At 40.8% G+C, this 19,022-nt stretch overlaps 6 protein-coding genes across 10 annotated transcripts in view; 4 read left to right on the forward strand and 2 right to left on the reverse strand.

Moving 5' to 3' along the window:
* LOC107222554 (endonuclease III-like protein 1) overlaps positions 1-19,022 on the reverse strand; it is a 38,012-nt gene that overhangs the window by 10,910 nt on the left and 8,080 nt on the right. The window contains exon 4 of the mRNA XM_015661971.2: positions 10,761-10,951. Coding sequence (XP_015517457.2) covers positions 10,857-10,951 — 95 coding nt within the window. The 3' untranslated portion in view covers positions 10,761-10,856. The remainder of the gene's footprint in view (positions 1-10,760; positions 10,952-19,022) is intronic.
* LOC107222552 (putative inorganic phosphate cotransporter) lies at positions 989-5,201 on the forward strand. 4 transcript variants are annotated; one of them, XR_001525641.2, is made up of 6 exons: positions 989-1,116; positions 1,723-1,946; positions 2,436-2,946; positions 3,404-4,148; positions 4,247-4,365; positions 4,642-5,201. XR_001525641.2 is itself a non-coding variant. In XM_015661969.2 (5 exons), exons 1-4 carry the CDS (start codon positions 1,041-1,043, stop codon positions 4,129-4,131), a joined length of 1,539 nt encoding a protein of 512 aa, XP_015517455.1. In that variant the 5' UTR covers positions 989-1,040; the 3' UTR covers positions 4,132-4,148; positions 4,642-5,201. The 4 variants fall into 4 exon arrangements, 3 of the variants coding, with proteins under 3 accessions (XP_015517455.1, XP_046601438.1, XP_046601439.1); XM_015661969.2 differs by lacking the exon at positions 4,247-4,365; XM_046745482.1 differs by lacking the exon at positions 4,247-4,365 and having other exon boundaries at positions 4,784-5,201.
* On the forward strand, positions 5,421-10,062 carry LOC107222547 (putative inorganic phosphate cotransporter). 2 transcript variants are annotated; one of them, XM_046745486.1, is made up of 5 exons: positions 5,421-5,772; positions 7,156-7,344; positions 7,417-7,637; positions 7,856-8,366; positions 9,037-10,062. In XM_046745486.1, the coding sequence occupies exons 2-5, from the start codon at positions 7,320-7,322 to the stop codon at positions 9,762-9,764; spliced, it is 1,485 nt and encodes a 494-aa protein (XP_046601442.1). In that variant the 5' UTR covers positions 5,421-5,772; positions 7,156-7,319; the 3' UTR covers positions 9,765-10,062. The 2 variants fall into 2 exon arrangements, with proteins under 2 accessions (XP_046601442.1, XP_046601441.1); XM_046745485.1 differs by lacking the exon at positions 5,421-5,772 and having other exon boundaries at positions 7,089-7,344.
* LOC107222557 (putative inorganic phosphate cotransporter) lies at positions 11,531-13,945 on the forward strand. The gene is made up of 3 exons (XM_015661973.2): positions 11,531-11,638; positions 11,761-11,987; positions 12,297-13,945. Exons 1-3 carry the CDS (start codon positions 11,614-11,616, stop codon positions 13,509-13,511), a joined length of 1,467 nt encoding a protein of 488 aa, XP_015517459.2. The 5' UTR covers positions 11,531-11,613; the 3' UTR covers positions 13,512-13,945.
* LOC107222548 (putative inorganic phosphate cotransporter) lies at positions 13,938-16,898 on the forward strand. Its single transcript, XM_015661964.2, has 3 exons — positions 13,938-14,003; positions 14,744-14,976; positions 15,260-16,898. Exons 1-3 carry the CDS (start codon positions 13,979-13,981, stop codon positions 16,508-16,510), a joined length of 1,509 nt encoding a protein of 502 aa, XP_015517450.1. The 5' UTR covers positions 13,938-13,978; the 3' UTR covers positions 16,511-16,898.
* LOC107222551 (abscission/NoCut checkpoint regulator) lies at positions 16,752-18,964 on the reverse strand. The gene is made up of 6 exons (XM_015661967.2): positions 18,724-18,964; positions 18,252-18,490; positions 17,911-18,145; positions 17,654-17,812; positions 17,439-17,567; positions 16,752-17,378 (listed from the first exon to the last, which is right to left on the reverse strand). The coding sequence occupies exons 1-6, from the start codon at positions 18,769-18,771 to the stop codon at positions 17,187-17,189; spliced, it is 1,002 nt and encodes a 333-aa protein (XP_015517453.2). The 5' UTR covers positions 18,772-18,964; the 3' UTR covers positions 16,752-17,186.

The following is a 19,022-nucleotide window of genomic DNA, read 5'->3' on the forward strand; positions in this document are numbered from 1 at the left end:
ATCTAATCCGCGCAGTTTTTACCTATCATCGAACAGTATTACAATTTTATTCCACTTTCTATATTAACTATGTATATTCCTAGGTATAAGGTATTATTTTTGCGAATATGTACATTATATAATTATATATAGACGTATGATTTTGTCATTTATTCAGAATTTCCGCCAAATTATATCCCCTTCTCCACCAATCGAAAAATAATTATCTGAACTATTTCAGCATTTTATATGCTATCATTAAAGATTCGTCATTTTATGATATAAGCGAATCTGGATTGGCTAGTTTTAAAAACAAGAAGGAAAAAATGAGTAAGTATAAGCAGCATTTGTACAATAGCTCAAGATCCAACACGCTTTTCAGTCAAATAAAAAATTATGGAAATTTTGTCAGTACTAAGTTCAACCGAAGCTTAAACCCGGGACGACGCCCCGATTTCAATTAAATAATCGGTCAATTATGCGTGAGTGATTTTCAGGCCGAAGGATACCACAGCGATGGGTAATAGCTGTTATGGGACGTTTGGGCATCGCGAACTCTTACATAACGAGGACTTGCTTGTCCAAGTAATCAGTGTATTCATTGGGCACGTCACTGTGAACCTAGTAATACAACAGCAGTAATATGCTCCGCAGCAAAAGCAAGTTTTTTTGCTTGGGATGAATGTGAGATTATTTATTCTGGCAACTAAAATAAAACAGAGAACCATTGTCGAAATCGTTCAGTATCGTTCATAGATTTTTTTTCTATCTAACTGGCAGAATAACGCTGGGGCATCATTATTCGAATCATGACCTTTCAGTACTGCGAGTATGGAAAATTAAAAAGAACCGGTTGGGACCGGCTCTGCTTTTAAATAGAAGAGAACTTGGATACTCGGATAATTTTATACCGATACGAGTAAAAAATATATAATTGGTATTCAATTCCCGTCTTTCTTCTACGATAAGTGTTGAGTATATACTCTTAGTTGCGAAATGCTTATTCGGTCAGGAGTTGTGGCAAAGTGTAGTCGAAGCACGAGTGAGTGCTCGGAACCAAGATGATAAGAATCGTAACAAAAGAGAAAGTGGATCTCGAAGTGGATGAACTCAGGTGTCGAACTGTCAGGCGAGAAGGTGAGCGTTTCTGTTGCCGAAAATTTGGTCCTTTTTTCTAGTCGCGTCGATCATGTCACGATCTGTCAGTGTGAAAGCAAATATGAGAATGACTAACGTGCAAAAAGAATACCGAAGCACGTCAAATCACGAGAAAAAGGGAAAAACTTGTTGGAGAATTATTCAAATAAATTCGAACTGGAGTTTATTTATCAAGCCCAATATTGTGAACAGAGTATATAAAAGTGACCGAACGTTCCAAATAAGATAAATCTACAGTAAGGGTTATCAATTTATGTAGATGGTCAACAGTTCGGCAGGCTATCCGTATTTTAATTTGTAGATAGTATGAATCTCCTACTTTAATATTAAGCTGGCGTATAACGGAGTTATGACACGGAATCCTTAACCCGCGGCGTATCCATTCATGTTTATACTCAAACAAATTGTGATAAATTTGCGTCACAAGCCTTCAAAGCTAAGTAAGTCCGAAATCGTTCATCATCTTCTTCGTGGAACAAACTGTGAGAATGTTACTGAGTTGAAATATTGGCTGTGAATTGGATCACCATGTTCCAAACCCTGACTTTAAACGCTCTCAGAAATTCAAGAATGAAATATCGACAGGTGGGAGAATATCGCAACGATGGATATTGGCAGTTATGGGATGTCTGGCAACCGCCAACGCCCTCATGATGAGAGGTTGCCTGTCAGTTGCGATTACGGAGATAGTCACCAAAACTGAAATGTCGAACGATACGAGCTTGGACGACACTTGCCCAGCATCCGAATCCACTTCATCGTCGACATCAAGTACCGGCGGCACTTACGAATGGAGTGAATACATGCAGGTGCGGAATCAATCACTTTTTGTAGTTCTGAGATTAGAAATATTACGCAAACGAGTCCCGGAAGGTCAAGTTCTTGATCGACGTTCCGCCTAAATCTTGAAATAATGTTTCCCTGGCATTCAGTTGGGTTCGAATCGAATATTCAACGGATGTACAGTCAGAAATGGATCTGAAAGTTGAATGAAATTCCCAAGTATTTGGTGATTTCAGACGGAAATTATTTTAAGTACAGCTGCCCTGAAGAGTATAGTTTTTCATCGGTCGATGAATTTCGCGAAGTCTTGTTTATTTCGACACGATAAGATATGCGGCTATATCCGTCTCAAATGATGCAGGTCAGCATAAAAAATCGTTATCGGGCGTGAAAAATTTATTAGGATAATAATATAATATGAAACCAAATCCCCATGTTCAGTTCGACATAATAAGACTTTATGTGTTTTCACATGATCTGTAAAACACTCACAAAAACGAAAAAACACATTATAGGGAATCGTTCTATCCAGCTTTGCCTGGGGCTACGCGGTAGCTCAAATACCAGGTGCAATGATGGTAGCTAAATTCGGAGGTAAGTGGCCCCTTGGAATCAGTATCTTGACGGCTGGAGTGCTGACGCTGCTGACCCCAACGGCGATCCAGATTTACGACGCCAAGGGTCTGATAGTCCTCCGTGTCCTGATGGGAGTGAGCGGTGGGGTGGTTTTACCTTCGCTCAGCTTCCTCACGGCGCACTGGGCGTCGCCCAATGAGCGATCAAAAATCGGCAACACGATGACTTCCGGAGGGATGTTGGGGACCATAGCCTCAAACGCACTGTCCGGAGTGCTTATAGAAAACTCCTCGATCGGTTGGCCGATCGTGTTTTACTTCTTCGGGGGCTTTTCGATGATTTGGTTTATCGCCTGGAGTGTCCTCTGCTACAGCCGACCCGAGGATCACCCGTTTATAACAGAGAAAGAAAAGAAACACCTCATGGAAACCACGATGCAGAACAGCACTGGTTATAATATTTTTTTTGGTCCCATTGTCAACGTTGAAGTGTAAACAGCTTCATGAAATCACATGACCTCGACTGACTTTGAACCAATCAACTCTAAAAACGTCATTTGCCTTCTTTTGACGTGTCCGCGTCAGTTCACATGATTTCAAGTCAATTCAGGTACATTTAAATGGAGAGAATTTACCTTCTCTTTGAACATCTAAAATGCCTTGAAGTCAATTTAAGTTACTTTTCCACAAATATGACTTGAAGTCATTTGGATTGGCTAAAAGACGTCAGTTGAAATCAGTTAAATAGTTTCAATTCACTCAACATTTTTAAATTCGGTGAGTTCTCTGAATTCATGGAGCGAAATGTGTTTCCGGATAACAAGCTCCTCGGATTCACTCTTGGAAAATGAACTTAATGACTGTATTCTAGAGTCCTTTATATCAAACTCATTATATTTTTACCACAGGGATGAATCAAAGAGAAAATCTGCAGATTCCGTGGCGACGCATAATGTCCTCCCGACCGTTCTGGGCAGTAACGATGGCCAATATAAGCCATGACTGGGGCAGCTTCGTGATGTTGACTAACCTTCCAAAATACTTGAGCAGCGTCCTGAAATATTCCATCCAGTCGAATGGTCTGCTCTCTGCCCTGCCATTCGCAGCCAAGTGGTTAGTGATAAATGCTTCTTCCTGGCTTGCGGACTGGTTGATAAAGGCGGGCAAGCTATCGAGGACAAACACGCGCAAGATCTTTGTCACAATTGGCGGACCCGGAATGGCTTTTTTTTTAATTGGTGCGTCGTACGCCGGATGCAACAGGGAGCTAGTCGTCACACTCTTTGTCTTGGGCATGGGAGTGATGGGCAACTTCTACCCTGGATCCATAGTAAACATTGTTGACTTGAGCCCGAACTATGCAGGAACGTTGATGGGTATTATGAAGACAATGACAGCCCTCACGGGAATAGCGGCTCCCTATGCTATCGGTGTTCTCACACCAAACCATACCCTTTCGGAGTGGAGAATCGTCTTCTGGATCACAGTCATCTTATTCTTCACGGCAGCACTAATCTTCGTTATCTGGGGCGACGGTGAAGTTCAGTCATGGAATCATTCGGACAACGTCGATGGAAAACGGACGGAGGTTGCGAACCCAGAACAAGCGGATGAAGAAAACATATCCTTGGGTTGATGAATCCAATATCTCGGGTAAGTTCTTACGACATCTTGGATCGTATATGGAATAATTTTTTTATTTTCCATTCATCTGCCGATGTGACTTTTTCCATCACATTACCGATTTTCAGTGTTCAGGTATGAGATAACTATAATTCTGAGAATGACAGAAGGACATCCCTACTAAGGATTTCGAGAAAATAGCTTCTGAAAAACGGATGCAAACAAGAAAACTACTTCTTTTAACCTGGTGGGTGAACTATTTCGAGATCTACTCCATCGATTTTGATGAAATTTATCCAACGTATTTTTTATAATATCACCCAGGATGTGGTACAGGATTTTCTTGATTGGATGCCGCGTTCATTTTTCATTAATATTTAGCGCTGAAAATGGTGATAAAAATCCGAGTTTTTTCTACGGCCAGCTGACGTTTTGACAAAAAAAAATTTGTAAAATTTTTCCCTGTGCTACACTTCAACTGTTACCTCTTTTTACAAGACAATTTTTTTATTTCATTTTTTAGATAATGCCTCACACAGGAAAACATTGCACCAACGTTAAGGACTTTCAAAGAGGATCTTGCTAATCGCCTCATATCCCCGCAATTTCTTCATTTTTTTCCATTTCTTTTCAATTCTGTTCATAAGACTCTACTGTACTTGTAGAAAATAAATTTTTTTTAAATATCTGATGGCCGCCAAATCAAACCCGTTTGGAGCGGCAAATCGTATTCTGGATCACATTCGTATTGTCCTTCGTCACTACTCTCATCTTCGATATCTGGGGTGACGGCGATGTTCAGCCCTGGAACGATCTGGACTCCATTGACAGAAAGCAGTAAGAGGTTGAAAACGGAAAACGGAAGGATGGACAAAGGATTTTCTCGAGCTGATAGCTCCGAGTTCCTCGAGGCCTCTAGCCTCGCGATGATTTCACAAGCTGTCGTTGACTTATTTTATAAAACTGTCTGATTTTTTTCTGACCAATTCAGAGCAAGGTTTTCTAAAAACAATATGACTCAGGATGTATCATATATGTGTATTAAGAAATACGATAATAAAATTTTATATCATTTAACGTGAACTTCAAATAAATTACTTCTGCAAAACGAGTGCAATGAAGGAAATTAGTTTAAGAAACTAAAATGTTATCATTTCCAACGCTTATTTTATGTTATGTATTAATAAAAAAATATCCTGATTCAATTAGACGCTATCGAAACATCGCCATTTGTCATCAGCCTAAATTGTAATTACGCCTTTTAATATCAAATCAATGAGGCACCCATTCAACGAAAATAATTTCACATTCAGAATTTTGAATTGCGAATAGCTTTTGACATCATTTTTCACCAAGTCTCACGGTTATAGAATTTAACCTCTTGTCTCACCTACGCGGTAAGGTTCTGCACAGAATGCCATTGAAATAAATTTGCGAATGTCGAATATGTAATGAATTGAGAAATACCTCAGTTAAAAAGTTATAAGTAAGCGAAGTTGTGGGAGAGGAGAATGCATGGGGAGATGGCCAAGGTTATATGCAACGAGACAGAGATTTATGGCAGGTATCGAGGTCTAAAATTGCGAAGTAAGCGTGTTTGCCGTTACAAGAGCTCCTCGCTGAATATTTAGGAGACCGGGTTACACCTCGTGAGGTAAGGTCATTGTCTGTCAATGTAATACCAAATGTAAGAATCACAGGTGGGAATAAGAGATACCAGAGTACACTCGTCCTCGAAAAGTTATTAGGAGAGGAAAGTAAGATTGTGGTATTTGAAAAAATTAATAGTCAAGTATTTGCATCGTGTGTGTGTTACTGTAGAAAAGTGACTAGGAAAAAAATAGGTTCCTAATACGTTACATTTACGAGAAGCTTCGTCGCCAAAGAGCTTACACCAATCAATGATAAAAATCTTTCCTATAATCGAATATCTTTTCATTATCCAACGATATTTTTTTTGAAAATTCCTCGTGTATGTGTGACACGCAAGTGTTCCGAATCGTATTTAATTTTTCAATGTATTAAAATACATTCGTTGTCAGCAGTTTTTCGTAGCTAGTTAATTTTTCTTCATTGAATTCATAAGATGATGATTACTCTAAATATATTTAATGTTAGACGTGGCTTAATATTCTTCACTCAGCGCAATCGTTACCTGCATCGAATCAAACACGCAGCTAATCCTCAATCAAATTAAAAGTGGCCAACGCAACGTAATCGTCGAAGGAAACATCGCGATTCATAATTAACCTGATCTCAATCCTAATTCGTAATTCTCAAACCTAACCGTAATTCTCCCAATTGTGCAACTTTTTCTCGACACAGTCGCAATTCCGTAAGACGCAGCATAATCGTCGACACCATATTCATCACTCAGCAATAACAAAATCCCCAATCATATCCCGGCAAACGCAACCAAAATCAAAAACCGTACGAAATCAAACGCAATCATAATCGCAATTGCGTAAAACATACGCGGTCCTTATCACCGGTTTTTTCCGGCTATTCCGTAATCCTACTAGTGACTCCACGCTAACAAAGCATGATCACTAATCATTTATGATAACCTATCGAATCGTATTCGCAACCGCATCCGAAATTCACCAACGTAATAACGCAAACGCCACGCCGAATCCTGTCACGTGATTGTCCGTGATACTAGCGGGAAAATTGCAAGGCAAAATCTACAGCGCGATCCAGCGCAACAGAATTTGTCTGTACGCAATTTGCAAAAGAGATGACTCGACTTCAGACTCGTAACTTTACTCTACATTTTAAGGCATCAGTCAAGTATTGCATCACACCCCCTTGGGGAAGGGAATATCGTCAGTTATCTGGGGGTGTATTTTCGTCATGTGTTTTACTGTAGAAAAAAAAACCAGGAAAAAAATGGGTTCCTAACACGTTAAATTTACGAGAAGCTTTATCAAGATATGTGAACCGTTGACAATTGAATAAGTTCTTCGCATTCTAATAGTTAATATCTCGATTAGAAGCACGTGGCTGATAATATATAAGTCAAATTTACAATTCCCAGATAGTAAGACTCTTTAATCACACCGAGTCTTTGGTCTCTGTACGTTTTACCTGTCTGGATGCCCACAACAGAGGTCTCTGACATTTGCATTACCTAATATAACGTTTAAAAAGTGAGTGAATTTACATTCGGTAATTGACTGATTCGTCGGGACAACTGCAAGAATGTTAGTCTGTTGGAAAATTTGCTGTGAGTTGAACGGTCGTCGGCCATGCCCGGCACTAATCGAAAGTCAGTAAGTTACGTATGGCTTATTTTTAGGCGGAAAGTTACAGCAGCGATGGATATTAGCGTTTATGGGATGTTTGGCTGCCATGAATGCCTTTATGATGAGAAGCTGCTTGTCGGTTGCTATCACCGAGATGGTTGCCAAGTCAGATTCATCGAACGATACAAGCTCAGACGATACTTGTCCAGCATTCGAATCAACCTCGTCCAACTCAACTACCGGTGGCACTTACGAATGGAGCGAATATACACAGGTTGGAGAAAATGAATTTTATCTAATCTCATTACCGATAGCGAAATATGAAATAGAACCTCGTATTTCATGGTGTATAATTATAGGATCTCAAGTATACTGACTAAAAACATATCGCAAAACTTGTGGAATTCCTGAGACTTTCATGGGTACAATTACTTCATACGATAAAATATTTTATGAGATTTTAAGAGTTCATTTGAAAAAATCTCATTCCAGGGAATCATTCTGTCCAGCTTTTTCTGGGGCTACATGGTAGCTCAAATACCAGGTGGAATAACAGTGGCTAAATTTGGAGGCAAGTACCCTCTCGGTATTGGCCTTCTCTTGGCTGGAGTGTTGACCCTGTTTACGCCGACGGTTGTTGAAGCATACGGCGCAAAGGGTTTGATAGTCCTCCGTATCCTTATGGGACTGAGTGGCGGAGCCATCTACCCTTCGTTCAGTTTTCTTACAGGTCATTGGGCACCGCCGAACGAGCGATCAAAGATTGGCAACTTGATAATGTCTGGAGCGATGCTGGGTACAATAGTGGCAAACGCGCTGTCTGGAGTGCTGATAGAAAACTCCTCGATAGGTTGGCCGATCGTGTTCTACTTCTTCGGAGGCTTCTCTGTGCTGTGGTTCTGTGCCTGGACTCTCCTCTGTTACAGCCGGCCCGAGATGCATCCGTTCATAACCGATGAAGAGAAAAAATACCTCGAGGAAACCATAAACGAGGTGAACACTGGTAAACTACTTATTAAAACATATCATCGGCATGAATGCAAGTGGCTTCGTGAACTCAAATAATCTAAAGTGACTTCAAGCATATTCGCATAACTTCGTTTGAATTTGATAAATGGTCTTCAACCACTAGAACGACATTGACGACATATTGGGCACATCGATTATTTTCTGATTGGCTCTGACGATTTTCGCGAAATTTGGTACTCAGGGGTTTTCATGGTCGCTGATTACGAATCTGCTCTTAAAATTTAGAAATTCAAAATGGCGGATCCAATATCGCGAACGCTCATTCAAAATGTGAAATGATTGAGATGAAATCTGGTTCTCAGAGGTTTTGTGCGTCCCAAAATGCAAACTCAACGTTAAAATGAAGAAACTCGAAATAGTGGGTTAAATATGGTGGCTTAAAAATACTTAATTTCTCATGGCGTATCGCGAGTAATCAGTTTTGCATTTTAGTCCACCATATTTTATCAGACAATTTAAATTTTCAAATTTTTAGTGGAGTACGTAACCAGCGACCTCGAAAGGCCTCTCATATCAATTTTCTAATATCAATTTGTACAGTTTAAAGTAAATTCAAGTAGATATTCAATTAGACTTGATTGATTTCAAGAGATGTGTAGTGATTTAATGACAAAATTTTTTTATTTCTAATTTTTTTGCCACAGGAAAGCACGGAAGGAAACAGCCAATTCCATGGCGATGTATACTCTCCTCTCCACCCTTCTGGGCATTGATAGCGGCAAGCCTGAGTCACGACTGGGGCTCCTATGTAATGATAACGAACCTGCCAAAGTACATGAGCAGCGTTCTGAAGTTCTCGGTTCAGTCTAACGGGCTGCTTTCAGCGTTGCCCTTCATGGCCAAGTGGGTAGTGAGCAACGCCTCGTCCTGGCTTGCGGATTGGCTTATAACGGGGAAAAAGATATCGAGAAGGAACGCGCGCAAAACCTTCACCAGCATAGGTGGACTCGGAACGGCGTTCTTCCTGATCGCCGCTTCATACGCCGGATGCAACCGGACGGTGGTCGTGGTTCTCTTCATATTTGGAATGGGAGTGATGGGCAACTTGTTTCCCGGGGTGATGGTGAACAACGTTGACCTGAGCCCGAACCACGCGGAAACCCTGATGGGCATTACGAACACGATAACGTCCCTTGCCAGTATCGCCGCTCCCTACGCAGTCGGCGTTTTAACTCCAAATCAGTTTCTCTCGGAGTGGAGAATCGTCTTCTGGATTACATTCGCGTTGTTCTTTACCACAACTACGATCTTTGACTTCTGGGGTGACGGTGAGGTCCAGCCCTGGAATGACTTGGAATCCATTGATCGGGAGCAGAAAGAGGTTGGAAGTGAAAAACGCAAATATGAAGAGAGGATGTCATCAAGTGAATAGCTTAGGCAAGTTTCACGATTTCCTAGGCTCGTGATCCTCTCTTAATTAAATTGTTTTTCATTTATATCTTCGTGTATACCTATGTATCGAGAAATGTGATGAGAATGTTTTTGTTTTCCCATCACGGTCCAATAGATCGCTTTCGTAAAACAATTACAATTTCAAGAAACAAAAATCTCCATGCTTATTTTATGGGATATGCGACTTAAAATGGAAGTAATCATATAGCAGGCGATCTGTTGGTTAGTATGTAAAGCATGAAAACAATGTCAAATAGGTTACCAGAAATTAAAATGACGCTCAGGATTACGCTAATATCTTTCAAACCCCTGTATACATATCTGCAAATGTAAATAAGTAATCGTCCAGCGCAGTTCTTTCATCATGCCGCACATTTCAATCTATTCCTAATGTAAAAAAAAAGATACTAGCAGTGATGTCGTGTTTGGGAATGACAGCCGCATACACGATGCGAATTTCCTTGTCAATCGCCAATACGCAGATGGTTACCGCGGAGAATTCATCAACGAATAGTACCAGTTCAGACGAGACTTGTGCATCTCTGGAATCAACATCGTCGAGCACAAGCACTAGTGGCGTTTACCAGTGGAACGAATACACACAAGTGAAAATTGAAATTCGGATATCGATGTGGTTCACTGAAGTAAGTTTTGTATTTTTAAAAATTGACCATTGAATATTCAAAACCATAAAAAAATTGGATTTCGGTAGCGAAAAACTCGTTTCCTTTATGTATTTAGTACCACGAGGAAAAATATTGCAGAGATGGATCTTAGCTGTGATGAGATGTTTAGCACCACATAACGCGGTGACGATGAGAATTTACTCGTCGATCGCGATAACAGACACGATTGAAACAACAGTGACATCAAACAGTACCAGTTCGAACGAAGTTTGTCCCTCATCAACTGGGTCAACATCCTCGTCACGCACCAGTGGCGGCGATACAAACGAATGGAGCAGAGAATGACTTACCCAGCGCTGAACGTCCCGGTTTCCCAATTGAACCCTCAGCACGAAAGAACGATGATCGTCCTCTGGATCACATTTCTGGTTTACTTGGCGTCCAACTTAGTTTACATCATCTGCATATTGAAATTGATAATGAGCGTATTCACATCCAGATGACGCGACTGATTGGGAACAGCTGGTTTTAAAATCTGCACCTGTAACAAAGCATTTCTCATTTATTCGTATATTACTCAACTATGTCGCAAGTCATGATCAACGATCACTTTAAAAGACACTAGATAACAAAATTACTACGAGTAGTACCATTACTGCTATCATTACTTTCAAGTTTTCCGCGTTTCCGGCGAACAATGACTTATTTTAAAACCTTTCTAATACACTGACCATCGTTTTCTTTTTATATTTATTCTTTAATAACACATATCAGTGATGATCGAATTGCAGTTATTTTCTCCAACGACCGACGCAATGATTTTGATAAATAATCCTCATCAACTACCATTAACTGCCAGGATTGTGAGGGCAGATAACCTTCCACTTTAGGGGATTACTCTTAATCTCTGTCATATTACCTGATTACGGTACATCACAGCGAGGATTCGTTATCGGTCATTTAGATAAAACAATATAAGATTTGGTCAAATTAACAACAAGTTAATCAGATGCATATACGTTTTTTACGAGCACTGTATTCAGAAAAAATTATAGCTTAAGATAAGATCTGAGACCATTAACCTGCAATGTACAATTGTACTTTTACCCACTCAGATATTATTGGAGTCGAGCTCCGTCTTATCACGCAGTGAGTCGGTTAAAATTGTAAAATTTACCCAAATTATAACGACATTCGAGACCGATGTTATCCTCGTGGAAAATTTGTTGTAATTTGAAATCATATCTTATTTTTCTTCCTACTTGTGCACGAAATTATCTTCAAAATGTGTAGAAGTTATCAGAATATAGTATACAAGGGTATCTATCCTAATTCTTCGCTTTTATTCAGGTGCGTGCATACCACAGCGATGGATACTGGCAGTGATGACGTGTTTTGCGATTATGAATGGATATACGATGAGGATTTGTCTGTCTATCGCAATCACGGAGATGGTCACCGCCACGAATCAATCGTCGAGTCATACCAGTTCAGACGAAGTTTGCCCAGCAACTGAGTTGTCAACATCCTCGACTGGAAGTAGTGGCGGTGCACACGAATGGACAGAATACACACAGGTGAAAATTGAGTAAACTGTGTAAATTGAGTAAACTTGAGTAAGGTAAGTAAGTGTACCAGTTATTGACACGTTTAGACCCAATTATTGACCCTTTTATTTACCATAATTATAAGTTCAAGGCACAAATTGTGAGTTTCTCGACGACTTAAGCCAACTGCTCGAGGGTTGGATAGTAAAAATTTATTTTTTGGTAATTTTAGAACTGAGGATCAAACAGGTACAATCAACAAAGATCAATAATTGGGACAGGGTCAGTAACTGGTACACTTACTTTATGCCTAAAACTTTTCTAATCATTATTCTTCAGGGAATCATCTTATCGAGTTTCTACTGGGGGCATGTAATCAGTCACCTTCCGTGTGGAATGTTGGCTGATAAGTTTGGAGGAAAGCATGTCTTGGGTTTTGGCATCTTATCGACGGCTATATTTACTCTGTTGACACCAGTGGTTGTCGAGGCTTTCGACGCACCGGGATTAGTAGTCCTTCGGTTTCTGATTGGGATGGGTGAAGGAATGGTTCTACCCGCTGTAAATGTCCTCTTAGCTCATTGGGCTCCACCCGAAGAGAGAAGTATGATGGGAGCTTTAGCAATGGCAGGAATGAAGGTGGGAACAATGCTCGGTAATGGGCTATCCGGAGTGTTGATACAAAATTCATCGATTGGCTGGCCGATAGTCTTCTACGTTTTCGGTAGCGTGAGTCTAGTCTGGTTTCTTGCCTGGATTTTTCTCTGCCACAACAATCCAGATGACCATCCGTTCATTTCTGACGCGGAAAGGAAACGCCTAGGCGAAACGATGCGTGAGCACATGCACAAGGATGTTGGACCGATACCCTGGAGGCACATTGTGACCTCGGTACCACTGTGGGCTCTTCTGGTTGCTAAAGCAGGCTGGATGTGGGGTTACTACACGATGCTAACCGACCTTCCGAAGTACATGAGCAGCGTACTGAAATTCTCCGTACAATCGAACGGATTACTGTCCGCTCTGCCGTACCTTGTACTTTTCTTGGTCAGTATTTCTTCATCCTGGCTCGCAGACTGGCTGATAAAAACGGAGAGACTCTCGAGGACGAATGTCCGAAAAATATTCGCGTCATTCGCTTTAGCGACCTCGGCAGTATGCATAATCGCCGCCTCGTACGCAGGCTGCGACCGCATCGTCGTCACAATCCTCTTTACAATCGGGGTAGGCATGATGGGTCCTATATTCTGCAGCGTGATGGTCAACGCCCTTGACCTCAGCCCAAACTACTCTGGCACCCTGATGGGGATCACTAACGGCGTTGCAGCTATCGTCGGGGTCGTGGCTCCGTATGCGGTCGGCATTCTAACGCCAAATCAGACGTTCTCCGAGTGGAGAATCGTGTTCTGGATCACATTTATAGCCAACTTTGTAGCGGTATTTATTTACGGTTTGTGGGCCAGCGGCGAGGTCCAGTACTGGAATGATCCTGACTTTCGGAAACGTCAACAGACCGCTACTCAAGTTCAACGAGTCAGTACAGATACCATCTGATGTGGATGATCCAACTTGTAATTTCCATCTTCTTTTATTAAACTGTTCAACCCGTTAGGTTTTTCTATATGTTCTTATACACCTTATTTTTAATCATTCAACCGATCATACGAATATGTATTCTATTTTGAACTCATCGGTTTACTTTAAGATTTAACAGATGTGCATCTTGTACAAATAAAGTAATAATTGCCGACGATGATAACTTAATGTTTTGTTCGTCAAGTGAAAAATTTGAAAATGATATCTTATTCACACAGACCGTATACCATACGAGGAAGTTATGTCCAAAGATAAAACATACCAGAATCATTCCGGCGACTGCGAAGAGTGTAACAAACATCAGATCTCAGTTAGCAGTTAATTATTTATCTTTTCATTTACTTTTTCAATCTTGTCTTTCTTCAATAAATTATCGAGTGTGAGTTTCCAGTTAAAAATTTCCTCGATTCATTGATTCCTCAAAGATGTTCTCCACGTGGAAAATTTGTTGTAAGTCATAAAATTATAGTACAGCTATAGTGTATCTATATACATATTTCGAATTTGAAAAATACTCTCGGCTCGATTAAAAAAAATTTAAATATCTTTCCCAGAAAACATAAGTTATATAAATCGATGTAGAAAAAATCCGAATTCCAAACATAATATATCTACGATTTCTCTCGGCAGATTTTCAGCACGGATTTTTATAACAGAATTTTTAATGTAGAACTTTTAATGTAGGCAGGAATTTAAAAATTTCTAGATTTACAATAGAAAAAAATATAAATATTAAAAGTCACGATCGAATCATTGTCGAATTGCAGTTTAACATCATTTTTCACGATGTTAAACGCACGACTGCATTTTAAGTGGAAAGATTAGACGATGAAATCCAAACTACCCAGACTTTACCTTGTGACTCAGATCAATCAATCCAACAACTATCGACACCTGACTCTTATAATATAGGTTTAAAAATCTTGTAATCAAGATAGTTCACACTGCTCCAAATACCTTGGACGAATGAATCAGTAAACACTCATACGTGATAAATGCTCTGTCAGTAACCATTGTCACGGAAATAGAAAGAAGGCAACAGTAAAGATGCACTTCAAATTTCCCTTTCATTCTTAGTTCAGTAGAAATTAGGTGATGTGCCGTCAGTGGTAATCAGTTGCATACGGAGAGATACAAACAACAATTGACAACGATTATCTACCTGTTGGATATAAGCGACGATTTTGCAGGTGCAAGAATACCCCAGCGATGGGTACTCACGGTAATGGGATGTTTTGGAATGATGAACGTCTACACAATGAGAATTTGCCTGTCTCTGGCAATCACTGAGATGGTAGCCACCACAGAAGCTTCGAAGAATGACATTTCATACGAGTCTTGTCCTTCAGCTAATTTCACCTCATCGAATATTACAAGCAGTGAAAGTAAAGATGGCACTTACGAATGGGACGAATACACGCAGGTCAGAAGACTAGAAGATCGGGATTTTATACCATAAGAAAGCATAGAAGGGCCCACACGAGGGGTTAATCACTCGTTAAATCTGGTTTACACTTTTCCGGATATCGCTTGAAATCTTTTGAAATCCTTGTAATCTTGAAATCAGGTGAACATCAAATCGATGAGTGATTAACCCCTCGAGCCCAAAACACTGCAAACATGACATTAATTAAGTCTGTTCAAAATCAGACTGCGATGTGGCAAAAAGTTTACCCTTTTTCGCGATGGATGAAATAATATTTCAGGGCATAATTCTGTCGAGTTTCTACTGGGGCTACCTGATCACAAGTGTACCAGGCGGAATACTGGCCGACAGATTTGGAGGAAAGTACACACTAGGCATCGCGGTACTGTCAACAGCTGTACTGACCCTGCTGACACCATTGGTAGTCAAATATTACGAGGCAACGGGTCTGATAGTGTTCCGTTTCCTGACTGGGGTCAGCCAGGGATCGACAGTTCCAGCGATCAGCGTCCTAATAGCCCAATGGGCGCCACCGCAGGAGAGATCCAAGCTCGTTACAGTGGCAGCGTCGGGAATGGAGGTCGGATGTGTCCTGGGAACGGTTCTCTCCGGGTTCCTGATACGCTACTCCTCGATCGGCTGGCCGATGGTTTTCTACGTCTACGGCGGGATGGGAGTCCTCTGGTTCTTGGCGTGGATCTTGTTGTGCTACAGTGAGCCGAACGTCCATCCGTTCATAACGGAAGCGGAACGGACGTACCTGCACGAAATGACGATGGAACACACGCACAAGAAGACCGGACCAACCCCGTGGCGGCAGATTCTGACCTCGGCTCCGGTCTGGGCTCTGATTGCTGGTGAAATGGGCTTCTCCTGGGGTTTTTACATGGTACTGACCGACCTCCCAAAGTACATGAACGATGTCCTCAAGTTCTCGATACAGGCGAACGGGCTTCTGACCTCACTTCCTTTCGCCGTTATCTGGCTCGATGGCATAGCATCCTCTTGGCTCGCTGATTGGCTCATAGAAGCTGGCAAAATGTCGAGGACCAACGTCCGGAAGATTTGCACAGTAAGCGGATCCCTCTTTCCAGCGATATTCGTCCTCGCTGCCTCATATGCCGAATGCGACCGCGTTATGGCCGTCGTGTTCTTCACGGTCGGCATAGGGTTCATGGGATCGTTCTATCCCGGCATCATGGTCAATCCCTTAGACCTGAGTCCAAACTACTCTGGAACCCTAACCGCCATCGTAAACGGAAGCGGCGCTCTTGCCGGGATCCTGGCACCCTACGCGGTAGGCGTTCTCACACCTAATCAGACCTTGTTGGAATGGAGGATCGTGTTTTGGATCACCTCCTCCACCTTGGTAGCGACGTCTACCATTTATGGACTCTGTGCTGACGGCGAAGTTCAGTACTGGAATGACTCAGAGTTTGTTTCGAATCATCGATGGAAGGATACTGGTATCAACGCCGAACAACGCAGGGTCCGTAACGACGATTTGTCACCACACAAGCATGATCGTTAATTGTGTGCGAAATATTTGCTGTACAAAATGACATGCATATGCTTATAGTCACTCTGATTTTCCAGGAAGTAAAATTCTTATACTGCCGACTTTTATTCAACCCCTGTTGAAAGAAAGCTCAACTTTCAATTTTGAAAGAACTTTGCAAACAGGTACTAGGCACACGCGACTGCATATTGAGTTGCCTGCCAAAATATTTCTGGGCAACGTTAATTCTAAATTTTGTAACACGGATATCGGATAGAGGTTAAAACATAATATATTCTTGAAAATACAGGCAACTATCCTAAAAACTGATGTCACAGATATCACATTATGTATACATATGTATAAATAAATATGCAAATAAAAGGTATGTGTACTTCATTGCAACCGCGAATAGAAGAAGCAAAAATAAAAACTACATTGAAAAAGTGTTAAAACACATATGTATAAAATTATATAAATATAATTATGTGTATTTGTATAAATATATGCGTATAATTTTTTTTAATACCTTAGATCAATTGCACAACTGTTTACGAATCGTAAGTCAAAAGCTGGTAGTTGAGTCTATGTGATGATTAGAATATTTTTCTATGCGTAAGAAAGCTTGAAATAATTTGAGAAAACCAATATCTCTTGCATGTAAATTGCAAAGTACCAGTAATACCGATATTTTTAGCGAATTAATCCATCAATCATCAACTTTTTTGACTTTTTTCCGTGGCGTAAAAGGCACACTCTGATGATCGACCATTTCAAACGAGTCATGCCCTTCCCGAAAGCACGATGTACAGTACAAATCACCGTCGCATCCCGTGCAGCGGAGCTGCGCATCTTCATTGCAAATTGTACACCAGGGTAACTCTTCTTCCTCTTCAGCTGGCTGTTTAAAATTAAAAATCACAAGAGATTTGATATACAAATCAAGCGCTGCTGCACTTACATCAGTATCCATAGGCTCTAGGTCATCTAGTTCGGCAAATTTCGACTCTATCGCGGCCTCATCCAAAGCTTTTTTAATAATTCTTTTGGTGGCTGTTTGCTCATCTTCCTCAATGTCCTCAGGTTTGTTCTGATTGAAAACAGAGCAGAGGAATAAACCATGAATATCAGCAAGTTGTGATCTTGAAAGATTCTTCGCCATTATTCAATACTGACCTTGCGAATTTGCGCAGGATCTATTCCTCTCAATCTGGCAAGCCTGTCCTCGATCTGTGCATCCGAATTTACATCCGAAGACAGCTTAAGTTCCTCCAAATACTCATTTATCAAATCTGCAGTCTTTTGTTCATCCGACCTCGTATCCACTGAATGGATCTTGAAGAGAAGTGGCAAATTTGGGAGCAACAAAAGTCAATGAGCTAGTTGAACTAGCATACAAATATACAATTGCAATGTATTTAATTTCAGCTCACATTAGTTTGAGGAACAGGATTATTAGGGTCTTGATCCTTGAGCAGAGCAAGCCTTCTTCTAATCTCCTCCAAGCTAGTTTGAGGCACAGGTTTGTCCTCATCTTTCAATTTCCTAAGTCGATCAACCATATTCTGATCCGCTGGATCTAGTCCAGACTTCAGGCGATCCCATCGTCCAATCTCCTTTTTGTACAAAACAATCGGTGGTTTGGACGGATTTTCAAGCGAATTTAATCTGTGCAGTTTTGGAAAGATTAATGAATGTTTATCATTGAAGATGTAGTAATTGAACAAATGACACTGAAATAAGTTATTCCATCTCTTCATCTCCACTTGCGTACTTCTGAGTAATATCTATTGGAGCAACTTGTTCGACGGACAACGGTTGTCCCTCAGACGGTGTTGAGAGTTGAGGTTTTAAATTTTCAGACTGAACCTTCTCCTCTGCCTTGTTCTCCACCCCGTCTTTCAACCGATAATAGCACTTGCCGCATATTTTTGTGCTGCCAATATCTGGCAGGTCAAATTTGTACCTGAGACACTTGGCGCAATAGGAAAAATGGCAACTTGGACAACCGTGCTGGAAGAAACATTGAAAAGTATTGATATGAATATGGCAAATTTTGTGTCAAATTTTTCTAACTTGTTGCTGTGCATGCTAATAAACAATAACAATAGAATAAGGAATTTGGGGGTAAAAAAAGAAGAGAACGAAATAACTCTAAACAAATATTGCGTAATTGTATAATCAAAGTATGAATCACTCGGTCGATATGCAAGAGTGGAATTGATAGTACGAATTTTTATAATTACCTCTCGAGTAAAGAAGGTGAATTTTGTTTGACACGCGTTGCATGACATTTCATCAATCCTCTTCGTGCCAGTTGAACGTGAGCAGAAGACTCGAAAACTTGAGTCAAATGTGAAAAACTGGTGTGCCCAGATACCGTTTAAAATTATTTCCCGTTGCCGCACCTCAATGCGCAAATTCTCATCATTTGTGATCTCTCTCGAAGATCATCGTCCATCTTGCAGCTAACGGACAACTCTGCAGCGCTTTCGAGTTTCGACGCATATCCGATTATCGATAGTATATCGACAGGATTCAAATT

This window comes from Neodiprion lecontei, chromosome 7 (genome assembly GCF_021901455.1).
Source record: "Neodiprion lecontei isolate iyNeoLeco1 chromosome 7, iyNeoLeco1.1, whole genome shotgun sequence".
NCBI classification, from domain to species: Eukaryota; Metazoa; Arthropoda; class Insecta; order Hymenoptera; family Diprionidae; genus Neodiprion; species Neodiprion lecontei.